Source organism: Pleurodeles waltl, chromosome 9 (assembly GCF_031143425.1).
Source record: "Pleurodeles waltl isolate 20211129_DDA chromosome 9, aPleWal1.hap1.20221129, whole genome shotgun sequence".
NCBI lineage: Eukaryota > Metazoa > Chordata > Amphibia > Caudata > Salamandridae > Pleurodeles > Pleurodeles waltl.
The window spans coordinates 161,482,773-161,501,760 of NC_090448.1; the positions used below are offsets into that span (position 1 = coordinate 161,482,773).

Here is an 18,988-nt window from a genome sequence, read left to right on the forward strand (position 1 = left end):
GGAGAGTAGTGTTTAAGCCTGCCTTGTATGTAGCTGGGATCCCTTTGGTGGAGTGCTATGTGAGTGATTCATGCATGTCTTGAACTTTATCCTGGAAGTGATTGGTAGCCAGTGCAGATCTTTGAGCCCTTATCTGATGGCCTGGCATTTGGGGATATTCAGAATACGTCTGACACTTTCTGAACATGCTGCAGTTGAGATAGCAGATTCTAGGGGGTTAGATAGTCTGTTGGCTTCATCCAGCCTGGAGATAAGTGTGTCTACAATACCATTACGGGTGTTCAGGGGCAGATATTTTAAACACTTTCTCAAGGATTTTAACAGACCTAATCTGGTAGCAGCTGTGGCCTTGACGTGGGGTTTGAAGGAGAGGGTTGTGTCCATCATGACCTCCAGGTTCCTGACAGTTGTGGAGAGTGTTGAAGGATGGTTGTTAAAAGGCCAGAACAGCAAGACGTCGAGGGGCGGAAGAAAACCCAAACATTAAAATTATTTTTTTTCCGAATTTAGTTGAAGACCGCTATTAGGCATCCATTGAGCAATGGACTTACGACATCCCTGAAAGTCACCAATCTCCATGTCATCAAGGAAGAATACCATTAGTTGCATATAATATACATAGACTATGTTCATGCCCCAGCTTTGCACAGCTAAAGCTAGAGGGGCCAGATAGATATTGAAGAGAGTTAGGCTTAGTGATGAGCCCTGAGGTACACCACAGCTTACGGCTCTCGACTGGGAGGTAAAGGGTGAAAGAATGACTGCCTGTTGTCTATCAGCTAGAAAGGAACGGAGCCATTTCAGATCATGGCATGTGATACCCACCTGTTCCAGCCTTTGAAGGAGGATCAAGTGAGACACTGTATCGAAGGCGGCGGAAAGGTCTAGTACTATGACCGCCGCCGTCTGACCACAGTCAAGGTTGCTTCTGATATATTTGGTGACTCCGAGAAGGGCTAGCTCTGCACTAAAGCTGGTGTGGAAGCCCAACTGAGTAGGATGAAGAATCTTATTCTGTTCAACGTAGCTGGTGATCTGCTGATTTCCCAGGGATTCTGGCATCTTGCCAAGGTGTATGAGGAGGTAGATGGGTCTGTAGTTACTCAGGATGTGAGGATTAGCTTTTGATTTCTTTAACTAAGAAATCACCAGTGCCTTTTTCCATCTTAGCAGCACTATTTCTCATTCAAGTAACAGGTTGATGCAAGCCGTGATTTGCACATTAATGGACGATGCAGTCCTGATGAGCAGGAAGGGTAGGCAGGTGTGTCTTAAGGGTGAGTTCATTTGATTTTATGGATGATTTGCTCCAAGTCCACTAGTGAGATTGGCTCAAATGAAACAAGCCGTGCCCACAGCTTGTCTGAAGGGGTGGGGGTTAACCCATGGGTTGAGAGGTAAGGCAAGTTGCTGAACTTGGAGTAGATTTTTTTCCACTTTGAGTGGAAAAAGAGGGAGAGTTCTTCTGACCGAGATTGATGCAGGCACATTTTTGCTTGCAGGCTGCAAAAACATTTTGACAATTCTGAAGACTGTTCTGTGCTATCCACAGCTGGAATTTGCAAAGAGAAGAAAGCAATTTGCAATTTTGCTTTTTTTAAATATTTCTCCAGAACTGTTTGAGGGCAGGGCTACAAACTTATTTGTCCTCAATGTCATAGTTCTTACACTACTTTTGTTCACTTGTTTGCATTGGAGTTTTTCTACCAGCAAGAGTGGGTGTGAACCAGTTCGCAGATAGGTTGGTACCCTTACTAAAAAAAAAAAGGTTTTGGAGGGAGCCAGAATACCAAATCCATGTAATTGAAGGAATTAATTGCATCCTCTATCATTCTGAAGTGGTTACCTCAGTTTGAGAGAGCATATGTGGTAGGCTGAACTCGAATGTTCCGCTTTTTGGTCATGGTAGGGTACGGACAGGCAGCAGAAAATGAAACGTGAATGAGCACTAGAAGATGGTCTGTCGAAACTAGTTGTAAATGGGAATCGACTGTCAAGGAAGAGTAGTTTGAAAATACTGGCAGATAGCATATTTGACTTAAGCAGCACTAGTCTTGGATGTAACAGTGGATAAGGTCAAAGGCATATCCATTTCTTGATGTGAATTTTGGATTACATTCATGTCTCTTGAGCTTTAAGGATTTGAACTTGAGTGGACCCCTTGCTAGCCGTATCAGAATTATGATCCACTAGTTGGACAGGGAGAGATGAAACTGCTAATTCTAAGTGCTACTTTGTGAAATGTATTTAGTGGTACAGGAAGATGTGCAAATGGACAGTGGGCAATTCAGTGGCCTCTATAAAAATGAATTGATTGATGTTTGAAAGGTATAATCTCATGTAAATGTCTGAGAATCTGCCCAATTGAGCCTTTGCGCTAAAAGTGTTGACAAGAGGACAGAAAATGTTCCATCCACGAAAATAGACTGTGCTATAAAATGGGGGTATTTATGGAGGGGTTAAAGGATAGCTATGGGCTCAATCATGGATTGGTTTGCTGTAATCTTTACAAAAACAAAACAAAGATAAGTGGCCTTTGAGACTCTAATAAAACATATCATGAGATTTGTAATTGTACTGATTAAAATATCAGAATACACAAACCTGATATATTATAAATTGAACATACTTGGAAAGCTCTGAGAGATCAATAAGTATGGATGATTGAATTTTGCCAAACAACTGATTGTACAAAAGATAAAGGAATGCCAGTACCATCCATCATATCTGCCATGGTAACATCTGTATGCATATGTTAGCCTGCACTTCATCCTTAAGGGAGCTGTTAGAGGGTTCCTGCACAAGCCCCCAGAAAGAAATGAGGACTTAATGAAGATCTGTAGAGCAGCAGCATGCTTTGGTCACTGATTAGATCACACTTGGCCCACATTGCTTCCGAGATAGGTCCCTTAAAAATTGAGTGAAGCTCAATAGTTTTGTGGTGAACAAAATCTTACAAGACTCTCAGTTTTAGTTGCATAATAGCTTCTCTATTTAGTAGAAAATATTCTTTGTAAAATGTGCTATGCCACGGCCAGGCAATGAGATAAATTCCCTGCAAATTCTAAGCTTCTACGAAGCCCCTGCCAAGTCCTCATGCCCTCTCTCCAACAAGAGGGGACTCTCCTTGCTTTTAACTGCTGCTGGCAAGGGTCAAGGAATAGTACTTTAAGGGTTTCTGCTGAGCGGTACTGCAAAGGCTTTGGAAAATGTCTGTTCTAGGTGAGTGGTATGTTCTATGAAGATCTACTTAGCGTTTGACCTCTAAGAAATAAGTCATTACAAAGTCTGCCTTTGCCTGACAGATGATAGAACAGCAGTGTTTAGCTGCTTGTATAAGACATTATTTTTTGGGGCAACCTGTGGTTTAAATGCAAGAATTGAGATCTGCCAAAGGCTAAATTAAGTGAAAAAGACATTTTTTAAACTCTCCTCAGGACAAGGTAAAAAGTAAATTGAAGTGCATAAGGTTTCAGGATTAGCAACAGAGTAGAATCCACTAGAATATCTTGTATGTATTTCTGCATTTTGACTGTTCTGTCCTCCATATTTTTTCCTGTTTTCAAGCTGCCTGTGTTGATCTTCTCTATAGTCACAGAAAACCTTGGTTCTAATGAGTGGTGTACATTCCCATCAAATATGTTTAATAATAATTTTGAGTTAAGTAAAAAGCTTCTTCCTTTTCTTTAAAGTGTCTGGCAACCAGTTGAGTGCAGGACATGCCCCGTCCCTCTTGCCATCTTTTTTCCCTTTGATATTCCAGCTTAGGTTTTCAACTTATTTTTACACTATCCTATTTCATTATGGCTTCTTTGGGTCTCCAGTACTAATGACAAGAATCTAACTGCAGATTTTATGCGTATTAGCACAGGCTGATTTCTATGGCTTTGTGTACAGTTGGGGAGTGCTGTTTAAAGTTCAGATTTTACAGTGATTATACAGAGGTCAATTTACTTATCCATCATTCTCCTTAGGACCTGAAGTAATCGCAACATATCCATCAGAACTGGCCTAGTTCTGCTCCAATTCAGAAAAGGATTGAAAGTGCACCTTTCAAAGAGTACTGCATGATGATGCATTACCCACCAATAAACAAATGTATGTCGGAACCACGCCTGCCGGAACAACGCATGCCTGAACAACGAGGTCTGAACAATGACCTCATTGTTACCACGAATGCCTTTACCACGAATGCTTTAACAACGATTTTTTGTTGTAAAGGCATTCCTGGTAAAGGCATTGGTGATAGGCTTGCATTGTTCCAGCATGTGTCCCCCCTGCCCCCCCACCCCTGAAAATTACCGCACCCCCTCACCCCCCACCTAAAACCACACCAACCCCCCACCCTTGCCCCTAAAACTAACCAAACCCCCACCTCCTCCCAAAAATTACTGCAACCCCCACCCTACCCCCAAAACCTAAAACACCCCCACCCCATCCCTGAAACCTAAAGTACCCCAACCCCCACCCCTAACAGTACTCCAAGCCCCCTACCCTGCCCCTAAGCCCCCCAAATGCATTGTTCCAGCATTCGTCCCCCTCTCTGGCCCCCCACCCCTAAAAATTACCGCAATCCCTCCACCTAAAACCACACCAACCCCCCACCCTTGCCCCTAAAACTACCCCAACCCCCACCTCCTCTCTAAAATTACCGCAACCCCCACCCTACCCCCAAAACCTAAAACACTCCAACCCCCACCCTTAACACTACTCCGAGCCCTCCACCCCGCCCCTAAAACTATTCCGAGCCTCCGCCCCTAAAATTACCCAACCCACCCCTAAAACCAAACCAACCCCCACCCCTAAAACAACCCCATCCCTAAAACCTAAACTACCCCAACCCCACCCATAAAACTAAAAATACCCGGCCCCCCTGCCCCTAAAACTAAAACCCAACCCCCCACCCCACCCCTAAAACTAAAAATACCCCGACCCCCCCCCCCCCAAACCCCAAAACTAAAACCCCAACCCCTCACCCCGCCCCTAAAACTAAAAAGTACCCCAACCCCACACCCCCGCCCAACTTACCTGACTCGTCGCGTCATCCTCCTCAGCCGACTCCCTTATTTGTGCCTTAACCACGCATGTGCGTTGTTCAGCACATGCATGGTTAAGGCACAAAACAACGAAGTCATGGTTAAGGAAAGCGTAGTTCCGCTTTCGTTGCCCACGACTTCGTTGTTCCGGAGTCGTCCTATAGGGCGTTTTCCCCCAATAAACTACATACACCACCAATAATATCTTAACTATGTCTTTGCATTTGACTATACAGTGCTCCACTGGTTTTTCTCTGGGTTTGCACTATATAAATAATGCATGCATACATGTATAAAGAAAGAATTAAGAAGTTCATTATTGATCACAGAAAAGAACATTTTAGTGTTTTATTTTCTAACCCTGTATTTCCTGGTGGACATTTGCTTGCAGTACAAAACAATCTAAAAATGCTACATATTTGAAATTCTTTTGAAGGTTGGGATTGGTGCATGTTAATTTTCTTTTGTAAGAGATGTTTCCACTGGGACTGGTCCTGGTAGGAGTCATGTTAGTAATACCAGCCTAAACTTTGGGGAAAAAGTAGAATGTATTTCTTCCAATAATATGATGTTGATTTGGGATTGTATTGCTGGAAACTAGAAAATCACCATTTAGATTGAATCATCAGTTTAAAACTACATTATTTTGTGTTTAATTTTTAGAGTTGCCTACAGGTTGGGAAAAGATTGAAGATCCAGTGTATGGTGTCTACTATGTAGAGTAAGTTTTTAATGTTTTATGGAATCACTTTACCATATTTGTGTGCAAATCTTGTAAGTGTTCTCACTAGTACAATGTGGTAGAAAATATTATTTTCTTCTTATTGCAATCTCATGTTTGCATCTGTATGTGTTTGAAAATAGACATTTGGTGCTCAGTCAATGTGTGTATTTTGAACACTGACAATGTCAATTATTTAGTATGAGCGATTCAGGTTGACCAATGAGTATGTTGGCACAAAATAACTTGTTGTGCGATAGGAGGTGACAAATTTGTTTTGCAGCTTTTGAGTGGTTAAGTGATATGGCTGTAATTCTAGTGTCTCCAAAACTGTAGAAAAGTGACTTAAGAGGTGAGGAAAGCACTAATGGTAATGAACTCCAATTAAAGAGGCAGGGTCCAGCTGGTGCAGGAGAGGTGCATGAAAAGAATAGGAGTTTGTGTCCCTCAGTCCTGCTGGTCAGTTATAAATGCAGATGTTTTGACACTTCTAAGCAATGACAAAAGAGTTGGTGACAAGGAGAGATTGAAGAAATTCTAATTGACAGTCCATTTCTTGCAGAGGGGAAAGAAGCATATGAACCTTGCTGTGATTACCCTTATCAACCCATGCAAAGAGGCTACACTAGTTGGGAACTAGACTATTCTTTCCTACTAATGTCCTGCATATCAGTAGTCTAGGGAAGCCAGCAGGTGGGCCATACCATCCCATTCATTCCTAGCCCAGCTTATGGCAACCTATCATGATAGCCATTAGCAAAGAGAATGATCTGATTGAGATGTTAGCATTCATATTAGCCACCTCTCTTGGGACCCTGTATGGTATACCCTACAAGTGGGATAGAAAGGTCCAGTTTTTTGACTCATGAAAATGTGACAATATGGTGATATTTTAAGAACTGCGTTTATGTTCTGCTATCAGTCCTACTGTGCCAGCAGTAGATCATATCTTCAAGTCGTGGTTGTGAATGCCTTTTCTGAAATAATGATTGTGGTAGCAAATGTTTACCAAGCCACAAACTGTCTGATGGGATACACCAGTCATAGGTTGTGAATGGTGGCTAATTTGGGACAAGGATAGGTCATGAAGGAATGCATGCGATTTCAAGAATTTTCCCAAAGGAGGAGGTTGTGGAGTTTCACCAGTGTTATTCTCCTACGTGATTGATTTTAAATTATCTAGAGTTTAACTAATCTCATTCTAACCCTCTTGACAGTTATCAAATTCAGGAATTGCTTCCCAGGTACCATGAATCTGGTCAATATGGCCATGTGATCTTACACTAGGGAAATTTAAGTGGTTTTGAATGGGTTACCAAATTAATGGAACAAAGATATTAGTCTTATTTTATTATTGAAGGTGTAAGGAAATGCCTCCTTGGCATGGTTGCCCCCTGACTTTTTGCCTTTGCTGATGCTATGTTTACAATTGAAAGTGTGCTGAGGCCTGCTAACCAGGCCCCAGCACCAGTGTTCTTTCCCTAACCTGTACTTTTGTATCCACAATTGGCAGACCCTGGCATCCAGATAAGTCCCTTGTAACTGGTACTTCTAGTACCAAGGGCCCTGATGCCAAGGAAGGTCTCTAAGGGCTGCAGCATGTCTTATGCCACCCTGGAGACCTCTCACTCAGCACAGACACACTGCTTGCCAGCTTGTGTGTGCTAGTGAGGACAAAACGAGTAAGTCGACATGGCACTCCCCTCAGGGTGCCATGCCAGCCTCTCACTGCCTATGCAGTATAGGTAAGACACCCCTCTAGCAGGCCTTACAGCCCTAAGGCAGGGTGCACTATACCATAGGTGAGGGTACCAGTGCATGAGCATGGTACCCCTACAGTGTCTAAACAAAACCTTAGACATTGTAAGTGCAGGGTAGCCATAAGAGTATATGGTCTGGGAGTTTGTCAAGCACGAACTCCACAGCACCATAATGGCTACACTGAAAACTGGGAAGTTTGGTATCAAACTTCTCAGCACAATAAATGCACACTGATGCCAGTGTACATTTTATTGTAAAATACACCCCAGAGGGCACCTTAGAGGTGCCCCCTGAAACTTAACCGACTATCTGTGTAGGCTGACTAGTTTTAGCAGCCTGCCACAAACCGAGACATGTTGCTGGCCCCATGGGGAGAGTGCCTTTGTCACTCTGAGGCCAGTAACAAAGCCTGCACTGGGTGGAGCTGCTAACACCTCCCCCAGGCAGGAATTGTCACACCTGGCGGTGAGCCTCAAAGGCTCACCCCCTTTGTGCCAACCCAGCAGGACACTCCAGCTAGTGGAGTTGCCCGCCCCCTCCGGCCAGGCCCCACTTTTGGCGGCAAGGCCGGAGAAAATAATGAGAAAAACAAGGAGGAGTCACTGGCCAGTCAGGACAGCCCCTAAGGTGTCCTGAGCTGAGGTGACTATGACTTTTAGAGATCCTCCATCTTGCAGATGGAGGATTCCCCCAATAGGGTTAGGATTGTGACCCCCTCCCCTTGGGAGGAGGCACAAAGAGGGTGTACCCACCCTCAGGGCTAGAAGCCATTGGCTACTAACCCCCCAGACCTAAACACGCCCTTAAATTTAGTATTTAAGGGCTACCCTGAACCCTAGAAAATTAGATTCCTGCAACTACAAGAAGAAGGACTGCCCAGCTGAAAACCCCTGCAGCGGAAGACCAGAAGACGACAACTGCCTTGGCTCCAGAAACTCACCGGCCTGTCTCCTGCCTTCCAAAGATCCTGCTCCAGCGACGCCTTCCGAAGGGACCAGCGACCTCGACATCCTCTGAGGACTGCCCCTGCTTCGAAAAGACAAGAAACTCCCGAGGACAGCGGACCTGCTCCAAGAAAAGCTGCAACTTTGTTTCCAGCAGCTTTAAAGAACCCTGCAAGCTCCCCGCAAGAAGCGTGAGACTTGCAACACTGCACCCGGCGACCCCGACTCGGCTGGTGGCGATCCAACACCTCAGGAGGGACCCCAGGACTACTCTAATACTGTGAGTACAAAAACCTGTCCCCCCTGAGCCCCCACAGCGCCGCCTGCAGAGGGAATCCCGAGGCTTCCCCTGACCGCGACTCTTTGAACCTAAAGTCCCGACGCCTGGGAGAGACCCTGCACCCGCAGCCCCCAGGACCTGAAGGACCGGACTTTCACTGGAGAAGTGACCCCCAGGAGTCCCTCTCCCTTGCCCAAGTGGAGGTTTCCCCGAGGAATCCCCCCCTTGCCTGCCTGCAGCGCTGAAGAGATCCCGAGATCTCTCATAGACTAACATTGCGAACCCGACGCTTGTTTCTACACTGCACCCGGCCGCCCCCGCGCCGCTGAGGGTGAAATTTCTGTGTGGACTTGTGTCCCCCCCGGTGCCCTACAAAACCCCCCTGGTCTGCCCTCCGAAGACGCGGGTACTTACCTGCAAGCAGACCGGAACCGGGGCACCCCCTTCTCTCCATTCTAGCCTATGCGTTTTGGGCACCACTTTGAACTCTGCACCTGACCGGCCCTGAGCTGCTGGTGTGGTGACTTTGGGGTTGCTCTGAACCCCCAACGGTGGGCTACCTTGGACCAAGAACTAAGCCCTGTAAGTGTCTTACTTACCTGGTTAACCTAACAAATACTTACCTCCCCTAGGAACTGTGAAAATTGCACTAAGTGTCCACTTTTAAAACAGCTATTTGTGAATAACTTGAAAAGTATACATGCAATTTTGATGATTTAAAGTTCCTAAAGTACTTACCTGCAATACCTTTCGAATAAGATATTACATGTAGAATTTGAACCTGTGGTTCTTAAAATAAACTAAGAAAAGATATTTTTCTATATAAAAACCTATTGGCTGGATTTGTCTCTGAGTGTGTGTACCTCATTTATTGTCTATGTGTAGGTACAACAAATGCTTAACACTACTCCTTGGATAAGCCTACTGCTCGACCACACTACCACAAAATAGAGCATTAGTATTATCTATTTTTACCACTATTTTACCTCTAAGGGGAACCCTTGGACTCTGTGCATGCTATTCCTTACTTTGAAATAGCACATACAGAGCCAACTTCCTACATTGGTGGATCAGCGGTGGGGTACAAGACTTTGCATTTGCTGGACTACTCAGCCAATACCTGATCACACGACAAATTCCAAAATTGTCATTAGAAATTGATTTTTGCAATTTGAAAAGTTTTCTAAATTCTTAAAAGACCTGCTAGGGCCTTGTGTTAGATCCTGTTTAGCATTTCTTTTAGAGTTTAAAAGTTTGTAAAAGTTTGAATTAGATTCTAGAACCAGTTGTAGATTCTTAAAAAGTATTCCAACTTTTAGAAGCAAAATGTCTAGCACAGATGTGACTGTGGTGGAACTCGACACCACACCTTACCTCCATCTTAAGATGAGGGAGCTAAGGTCACTCTGTAAAATAAAGAAAATAACAATGGGCCCCAAACCTACCAAAATACAGCTCCAGGAGCTTTTGGCAGAGTTTGAAAAGGCCAACCCCTCTGAGGGTGGCAACTCAGAGGAAGAGGATAGTGACTTGGAGGAAAATTCCCCCCTACCAGTCCTATCTAGGGAGGACAGGGTCCCTCAAACCCTGACTCCTAAAATAATAGTCAGAGATGCTGGTTCCCTCACAGGAGAGACCAACACCTCTGAAATCACTGAGGATAGCCCCAGTGAAGAGGACATCCAGTTAGCCAGGATGGCCAAAAGATTGGCTTTGGAAAGACAGATCCTAGCCATAGAGAGGGAAAGACAAGAGATGGGCCTAGGACCCATCAATGGTGGCAGCAACATAAATAGGGTCAGAGATTCTCCTGACATGTTGAAAATCCCTAAAGGGATTGTAACTAAATATGAAGATGGTGATGACATCACCAAATGGTTCACAGCTTTTGAGAGGGCTTGTGTAACCAGAAAAGTGAACAGATCTCACTGGGGTGCTCTCCTTTGGGAAATGTTCACAGGAAAGTGTAGGGATAGACTCCTCACACTCTCTGGACAAGATGCAGAATCTTATGACCTCATGAAGGGTACCCTGATTGAGGGCTTTGGATTCTCCACTGAGGAGTATAGGATTAGATTCAGGGGGGCTCAAAAATCCTCGAGCCAGACCTGGGTTGACTTTGTAGACTACTCAGTGAAAACACTAGATGGTTGGATTCAAGGCAGTGGTGTAAGTAATTATGATGGGCTGTACAATTTATTTGTGAAAGAACACCTGTTAAGTAATTGTTTCAATGATAAACTGCATCAGCATCTGGTAGACCTAGGACCAATTTCTCCCCAAGAATTGGGAAAGAAGGCGGACCATTGGGTCAAGACAAGGGTGTCCAAGACTTCAACAGGGGGTGACCAAAAGAAAGGGGTCACAAAGACTCCCCAGGGGAAGGGTGATGAGACAACCAAAACTAAAAATAGTAAAGAGTCTTCTACAGGCCCCCAAAAACCTGCACAGGAGGGTGGGCCCAGAGCCTCTTCACAAAACAATGGGTACAAGGGTAAAAACTTTGATCCCAAAAAGGCCTGGTGTCATAGCTGTAAACAGCATGGACACCAAACTGGAGACAAGGCCTGTCCCAAGAAAGGTTCCACTCCAAACTCCCATCCAGGTAACACTGGTATGGCTAGTCTCCAAGTGGGATCAACAGTGTGCCCAGAGCAAATCAGGGTCCACACTGAAGCTACTCTAGTTTCTGAGGGTGGGGTGGATTTAGCCACACTAGCTGTCTGGCCGCCTAACATGCAAAAATACAGACAGCAACTCTTAATTAATGGGACTAGAATAGAGGGCCTGAGGGATACAGGTGCCAGTGTCACCATGGTGACAGAGAAACTGGTTTCCCCTGGCCAATACCTGACTGGAAAAACTTACACAGTCACCAACGCTGACAATCAGAGAAAAGTACATCCCATGGCAATGGTTACTTTAGAATGGGGAGGGGTCAATGGCCTGAAACAGGTGGTGGTCTCCTCAAATATCCCAGTGGACTGTCTGCTTGGAAATGACCTGGAGTCCTCAGCATGGGCTGAGGTAGAACTAAAAACCCATGCAGCAATGCTGGGTATCCCTGAACTGGTGTGTGTGAAAACAAGAGCACAATGCAAGGCACAGGGTGAAAAAGTAGAGCTGGAGTCTGGAAAAATGGCCCAGCCTACCAAGAGAACAGGAAAGTCAGTTGGGAAACCAACTGCAACACAGCAAAAGAAAGGGAACCTCTCTTCTCAGGAAGAAGTTCTGCCCTCTGAGGGAACTGAGCCTTTGGAGCTTGAACCTTATCAGGTTGAGCTCTTAGGCCCAGGGGGACCCTCAAGGGAGGAGCTGTGTAAGGGACAAGAAGCCTGTCCCTCGCTTGAAGGCCTTAGGCAGCAAGCTGCTGAAGAGTCCAAAGGCAAGAAAAATGGAACGCATAGGGTCTATTGGGAAGATGGACTCCTGTACACTGAGGCCAGAGACCCCAAACCTGGTGCCACTAGGAGAGTGGTAGTGCCTCAGCTGTTCAGGAAGTTCATCCTAACATTGGCCCATGACATTCCCCTTGCTGGACATTTGGGACAAACCAAGACGTGGGAGAGGTTAGTCAACCACTTCTACTGGCCCAATATGTCCAACATGGTTAAGGAGTTTTGCCTCTCCTGCCCCACCTGTCAAGCCAGTGGTAAGACAGGTGGGCATCCAAAGGCCCCCCTCATTCCACTTCCAGTGGTGGGGGTTCCCTTTGAAAGAGTGGGTGTGGACATAGTTGGTCCACTGGAACCTCCCACAGCCTCAGGAAATATGTATATCCTGGTAGTAGTGGATCATGCTACCAGGTATCCTGAAGCTATTCCCCTTAGGTCGACTACTGCCCCTGCAGTAGCCAAGGCCCTCATTGGTATCTTTACCAGAGTGGGTTTCCCTAAGGAGGTGGTGTCTGACAGAGGTACCAACTTCATGTCAGCATACCTAAAGCACATGTGGAATGAGTGTGGGGTGACTTATAAATTCACTACACCATACCATCCACAAACTAATGGCTTAGTTGAGAGATTCAACAAGACATTAAAGGGCATGATCATGGGGCTCCCAGAAAAACTCAAAAGGAGATGGGATGTCCTCTTGCCATGTCTGCTTTTCGCTTACAGAGAGGTGCCACAGAAGGGAGTAGGATTCTCACCCTTTGAACTTCTGTTTGGTCATCCTGTAAGGGGACCACTTGCCCTTGTTAAAGAAGGCTGGGAGAGACCTCTCCATGAGCCTAAACAGGACATAGTGGACTATGTACTTGGCCTTCGCTCTAGAATGGCAGAGTACATGGAAAAGGCAACCAAAAACCTTGAGGCCAGCCAACAGCTCCAGAAGTTTTGGTATGACCAAAAGGCTGCACTGGTTGAGTTCCAACCAGGGCAGAAAGTCTGGGTTCTGGAGCCTGTGGCTCCCAGGGCACTCCAGGACAAATGGAGTGGCCCTTACCCAGTACTAGAAAGGAAGAGTCAGGTCACCTACTTGGTGGACCTGGGCACAAGCAGGAGCCCCAAGAGGGTGATCCATGTGAACCGCCTTAAGCTCTTCCATGACAGGGCTGATGTGAATCTGTTGATGGTAACAGATGAGGATCAGGAGGCAGAGAGTGAACCTCTCCCTGATCTTCTGTCATCAGACCCAAAAGATGGCACAGTAGATGGAGTGATCTACTCAGACACCCTCTCTGGCCAACAGCAAGCTGATTGTAGGAGAGTCCTACAACAGTTTCCTGAACTCTTCTCCTTAACCCCTGGTCAGACACACCTGTGTACCCATGATGTGGACACAGGAGACAGCATGCCTGTCAAGAACAAAATCTTTAGACAGTCTGACCATGTTAAGGAAAGCATCAAGGTGGAAGTCCACAAGATGCTGGAATTGGGAGTGATTGAGCGCTCTGACAGCCCCTGGGCTAGCCCAGTGGTCTTAGTCCCCAAACCTCACACCAAAGATGGAAAGAAAGAGATGAGGTTTTGTGTGGACTACAGGGGGCTCAATTCTGTCACCAAGACAGATGCTCATCCAATTCCAAGAGCTGATGAGCTCATAGACAAATTAGGTGCTGCCACATTCCTAAGTACCTTTGACTTGACAGCAGGGTACTGGCAAATAAAAATGGCACCTGGAGCAAAAGCGAAGACAGCATTCTCCACACCTGATGGGCATTATCAGTTTACTGTTATGCCCTTTGGTTTAAAGAATGCCCCTGCCACCTTCCAAAGGTTGGTGAATCAAGTCCTTGCTGGCTTGGAGTCCTTTAGCACAGCTTATCTTGATGATATTGCTGTCTTTAGCTCCACCTGGCAGGATCACCTGGTCCACCTGAGGAAGGTTTTGAAGGCTCTGCAATCTGCAGGCCTCTCTATCAAGGCATCCAAATGCCAGATAGGGCAGGGAACTGTGGTTTACTTGGGACACCTTGTAGGTGGAGGCCAAGTTCAGCCACTCCAACCCAAGATCCAGACTATTCTGGACTGGGTAGCTCCAAAAACCCAGACTCAAGTCAGGGCATTCCTTGGCTTGACTGGGTATTACAGGAGGTTTGTGAAGGGATATGGATCCATTGTGACAGCCCTCACTGAACTCACCTCCAAGAAAATGCCCAAGAAAGTGAACTGGACTGTGGAATGCCAACAGGCCTTTGACACCCTGAAACAGGCAATGTGCTCAGCACCAGTTCTAAAAGCTCCAGATTATTCTAAGCAGTTCATTGTGCAGACTGATGCCTCTGAACATGGGATAGGGGCAGTTTTGTCCCAAACAAATGATGATGGCCTTGACCAGCCTGTTGCTTTCATTAGCAGGAGGTTACTCCCCAGGGAGCAGCGTTGGAGTGCCATTGAGAGGGAGGCCTTTGCTGTGGTTTGGTCCCTGAAGAAGCTGAGACCATACCTCTTTGGGACTCACTTCCTAGTTCAAACTGACCACAGACCTCTCAAATGGCTGATGCAAATGAAAGGTGAAAATCCTAAACTGTTGAGGTGGTCCATCTCCCTACAGGGAATGGACTTTATAGTGGAACACAGACCTGGGACTGCCCATGCCAATGCAGATGGCCTTTCCAGGTTCTTCCACTTAGAAAATGAAGACTCTCTTGGGAAAGGTTAGTCTCATCCTCTTTCGTTTGGGGGGGGGGTTGTGTAAGGAAATGCCTCCTTGGCATGGTTGCCCCCTGACTTTTTGCCTTTGCTGATGCTATGTTTACAATTGAAAGTGTGCTGAGGCCTGCTAACCAGGCCCCAGCACCAGTGTTCTTTCCCTAACCTGTACTTTTGTATCCACAATTGGCAGACCCTGGCATCCAGATAAGTCCCTTGTAACTGGTACTTCTAGTACCAAGGGCCCTGATGCCAAGGAAGGTCTCTAAGGGCTGCAGCATGTCTTATGCCACCCTGGAGACCTCTCACTCAGCACAGACACACTGCTTGCCAGCTTGTGTGTGCTAGTGAGGACAAAACGAGTAAGTCGACATGGCACTCCCCTCAGGGTGCCATGCCAGCCTCTCACTGCCTATGCAGTATAGGTAAGACACCCCTCTAGCAGGCCTTACAGCCCTAAGGCAGGGTGCACTATACCATAGGTGAGGGTACCAGTGCATGAGCATGGTACCCCTACAGTGTCTAAACAAAACCTTAGACATTGTAAGTGCAGGGTAGCCATAAGAGTATATGGTCTGGGAGTTTGTCAAGCACGAACTCCACAGCACCATAATGGCTACACTGAAAACTGGGAAGTTTGGTATCCAACTTCTCAGCACAATAAATGCACACTGATGCCAGTGTACATTTTATTGTAAAATACACCCCAGAGGTGCCCCCTGAAACTTAACCGACTATCTGTGTAGGCTGACTAGTTTTAGCAGCCTGCCACAAACCGAGACATGTTGCTGGCCCCATGGGGAGAGTGCCTTTGTCACTCTGAGGCCAGTAACAAAGCCTGCACTGGGTGGAGCTGCTAACACCTCCCCCAGGCAGGAATTGTCACACCTGGCGGTGAGCCTCAAAGGCTCACCCCCTTTGTGCCAACCCAGCAGGACACTCCAGCTAGTGGAGTTGCCCGCCCCCTCCGGCCAGGCCCCACTTTTGGCGGCAAGGCCGGAGAAAATAATGAGAAAAACAAGGAGGAGTCACTGGCCAGTCAGGACAGCCCCTAAGGTGTCCTGAGCTGAGGTGACTCTGACTTTTAGAGATCCTCCATCTTGCAGATGGAGGATTCCCCCAATAGGGTTAGGATTGTGACCCCCTCCCCTTGGGAGGAGGCACAAAGAGGGTGTACCCACCCTCAGGGCTAGTAGCCATTGGCTACTAACCCCCCAGACCTAAACACGCCCTTAAATTTAGTATTTAAGGGCTACCCTGAACCCTAGAAAATTAGATTCCTGCAACTACAAGAAGAAGGACTGCCCAGCTGAAAACCCCTGCAGCGGAAGACCAGAAGACGACAACTGCCTTGGCTCCAGAAACTCACCGGCCTGTCTCCTGCCTTCCAAAGATCCTGCTCCAGCGACGCCTTCCGAAGGGACCAGCGACCTCGACATCCTCTGAGGACTGCCCCTGCTTCGAAAAGACAAGAAACTCCCGAGGACAGCGGACCTGCTCCAAGAAAAGCTGCAACTTTGTTTCCAGCAGCTTTAAAGAACCCTGCAAGCTCCCCGCAAGAAGCGTGAGACTTGCAACACTGCACCCGGCGACCCCGACTCGGCTGGTGGCGATCCAACACCTCAGGAGGGACCCCAGGACTACTCTAAGACTGTGAGTACAAAAACCTGTCCCCCCTGAGCCCCCACAGCGCCGCCTGCAGAGGGAATCCCGAGGCTTCCCCTGACCGCGACTCTTTGAACCTAAAGTCCCGACGCCTGGGAGAGACCCTGCACCCGCAGCCCCCAGGACCTGAAGGACCGGACCTTCACTGGAGAAGTGACCCCCAGGAGTCCCTCTCCCTTGCCCAAGTGGAGGTTTCCCCGAGGAATCCCCCCCTTGCCTGCCTGCAGCGCTGAAGAGATCCCGAGATCTCTCATAGACTAACATTGCGAACCCGACGCTTGTTTCTACACTGCACCCGGCCGCCCCCGCGCCGCTGAGGGTGAAATTTCTGTGTGGACTTGTGTCCCCCCCGGTGCCCTACAAAACCCCCCTGGTCTGCCCTCCGAAGACGCGGGTACTTACCTGCAAGCAGACCGGAACTGGGGCACCCCCTTCTCTCCATTCTAGCCTATGCGTTTTGGGCACCACTTTGAACTCTGCACCTGACCGGCCCTGAGCTGCTGGTGTGGTGACTTTGGGGTTGCTCTGAACCCCCAACGGTGGGCTACCTTGGACCAAGAACTAAGCCCTGTAAGTGTCTTACTTACCTGGTTAACCTAACAAATACTTACCTCCCCTAGGAACTGTGAAAATTGCACTAAGTGTCCACTTTTAAAACAGCTATTTGTGAATAACTTGAAAAGTATACATGCAATTTTGATGATTTAAAGTTCCTAAAGTACTTACCTGCAATACCTTTCGAATAAGATATTACATGTAGAATTTGAACCTGTGGTTCTTAAAATAAACTAAGAAAAGATATTTTTCTATATAAAAACCTATTGGCTGGATTTGTCTCTGAGTGTGTGTACCTCATTTATTGTCTATGTGTAGGTACAACAAATGCTTAACACTACTCCTTGGATAAGCCTACTGCTCGACCACACTACCACAAAATAGAGCATTAGTATTATCTATTTTTACCACTATTTTACCTCTAAGGGGAACCCTTGGACTCTGTGCATGCTATTCCTTACTTTGAAATAGCACATACAGAGCCAACTTCCTACAGAAGGTAAAAAGGGTAGTGCCACTTGATGCTACTTGACTGGTGCTTTTTATTTTAAAATGACTGTTTTGGCCACAGGTCAATAGAGTACTCTTACCTTACACCCTGTGAACCAAAGCTCAGTATAGTGTGATTAATTGACACACAGATTACGACTCTCAACAAACCAAAACTCATGAAATCGAGTCACATTTTGTCATTGTGAAAAACATGCCAACAGTTCAATGGTTACAATTATTTATTACACTTACTGTTCTTTGTATTGGAGGTACTTCATCTGTGTACCTTTCACATTGAACCTAATTTCTTCAGTGCCTATTACCTGCCTATAAATCAGGCAAGTGCACTTCTTTGAAATGTCATCAGTGGCATGGACAGCCTTCTTCCAGAGTTAGATTTTGCGGAAGGAAGGTTGATCATTATATGCATGTCCAAGAATATGGATATCACTCATTGGAAGCATTATGTTATATTATCCAAAATGCTCCTCACGTCTGTTAGAAGATGACCTCCATCAGTAGGATAAATAAGCCAGCTGTATATCTCTAGTTGAATACCTCTGTACCTTACCACTCCCTCCCCAAATAAACGCTTTGAACATTTCATGGTGTTGCCTAGTGACTTAAACATTTGTTAGCTCATGTGTTCTATCTGAAAGCATTTTGTGACTTGACCGTGAATTCAAACCACCTGGTCAGTCACACAGTGGCACCTGTTCCACCTCTAGCAAACAGCAGGATTCTGATGAGTAGACTGAAGTCTGTAGCTAGTGAATTTCCTCTGCACTTGTCAAGAAATTGCCCAAGGTTGTTCAGAAGAAACAACTTTGTGGAGCGGAGAATGCCTGGCCTGAAAATGGCCACCACTTTGGCGAGCCTCTTCAGCCGCACGACTATCCATTGTCATCCTGTGCTAAATTGCTGTATTTTGCTGCAACATTCACTTCCCTTACTACCTATGTGGGCGGTGCTGACATTATAGCTAAAAGTCTGCTGTGAAATGGCTAATAAGAGCCTGTTGCTGCACTTTGCTGTTGGCCACAAGGCCAGGGCAGAGAGCAGGCAGCGGAGCCTGACTGGTACTTGCCAGGCCTTACCAGGGCCCGCTGCATGTTTGGGAGGCCCAATGCACTGCCTGAGTGCATCCAGTTGCAGGAGGCACTTCAGGCAACGTGGCTAGCTAGGCCAGCATCTGCAGGCTGACGCTGCTTGCAGACCTGTTTCTGGTGCCAACAATGAGGAATGTGGTGAGGGCTGTCATACAATGGCTGCACCAGTGTGGGCCTGTGTGCTGTTCCAGCCAGTGCTCCCTACCTGCTGGTGCGCCAGGGGAGGTGTGAAAGACTTGCATGCTCCCCACCCCCTGTGGATCGCTGGCTCTGCTGAGAGTACACAGCCGAGTACACCTAGCAGCAAGGGCCTCGTGTATTAATTACCTG

The 18,988-nt window shown here is 46.7% G+C and overlaps 1 protein-coding gene across 22 annotated transcripts in view; it reads left to right on the plus strand.

The window, feature by feature from the left end:
* MAGI1 (membrane associated guanylate kinase, WW and PDZ domain containing 1) overlaps positions 1 to 18,988 on the plus strand; it is a 1,074,483-nt gene that overhangs the window by 862,502 nt on the left and 192,993 nt on the right. For all 22 annotated transcript variants that reach the window (XM_069206485.1, XM_069206495.1, XM_069206490.1 and 19 more), the window contains one exon: positions 5,700 to 5,757. In XM_069206485.1, coding sequence (XP_069062586.1) covers positions 5,700 to 5,757 — 58 coding nt within the window. The remainder of the gene's footprint in view (positions 1 to 5,699; positions 5,758 to 18,988) is intronic.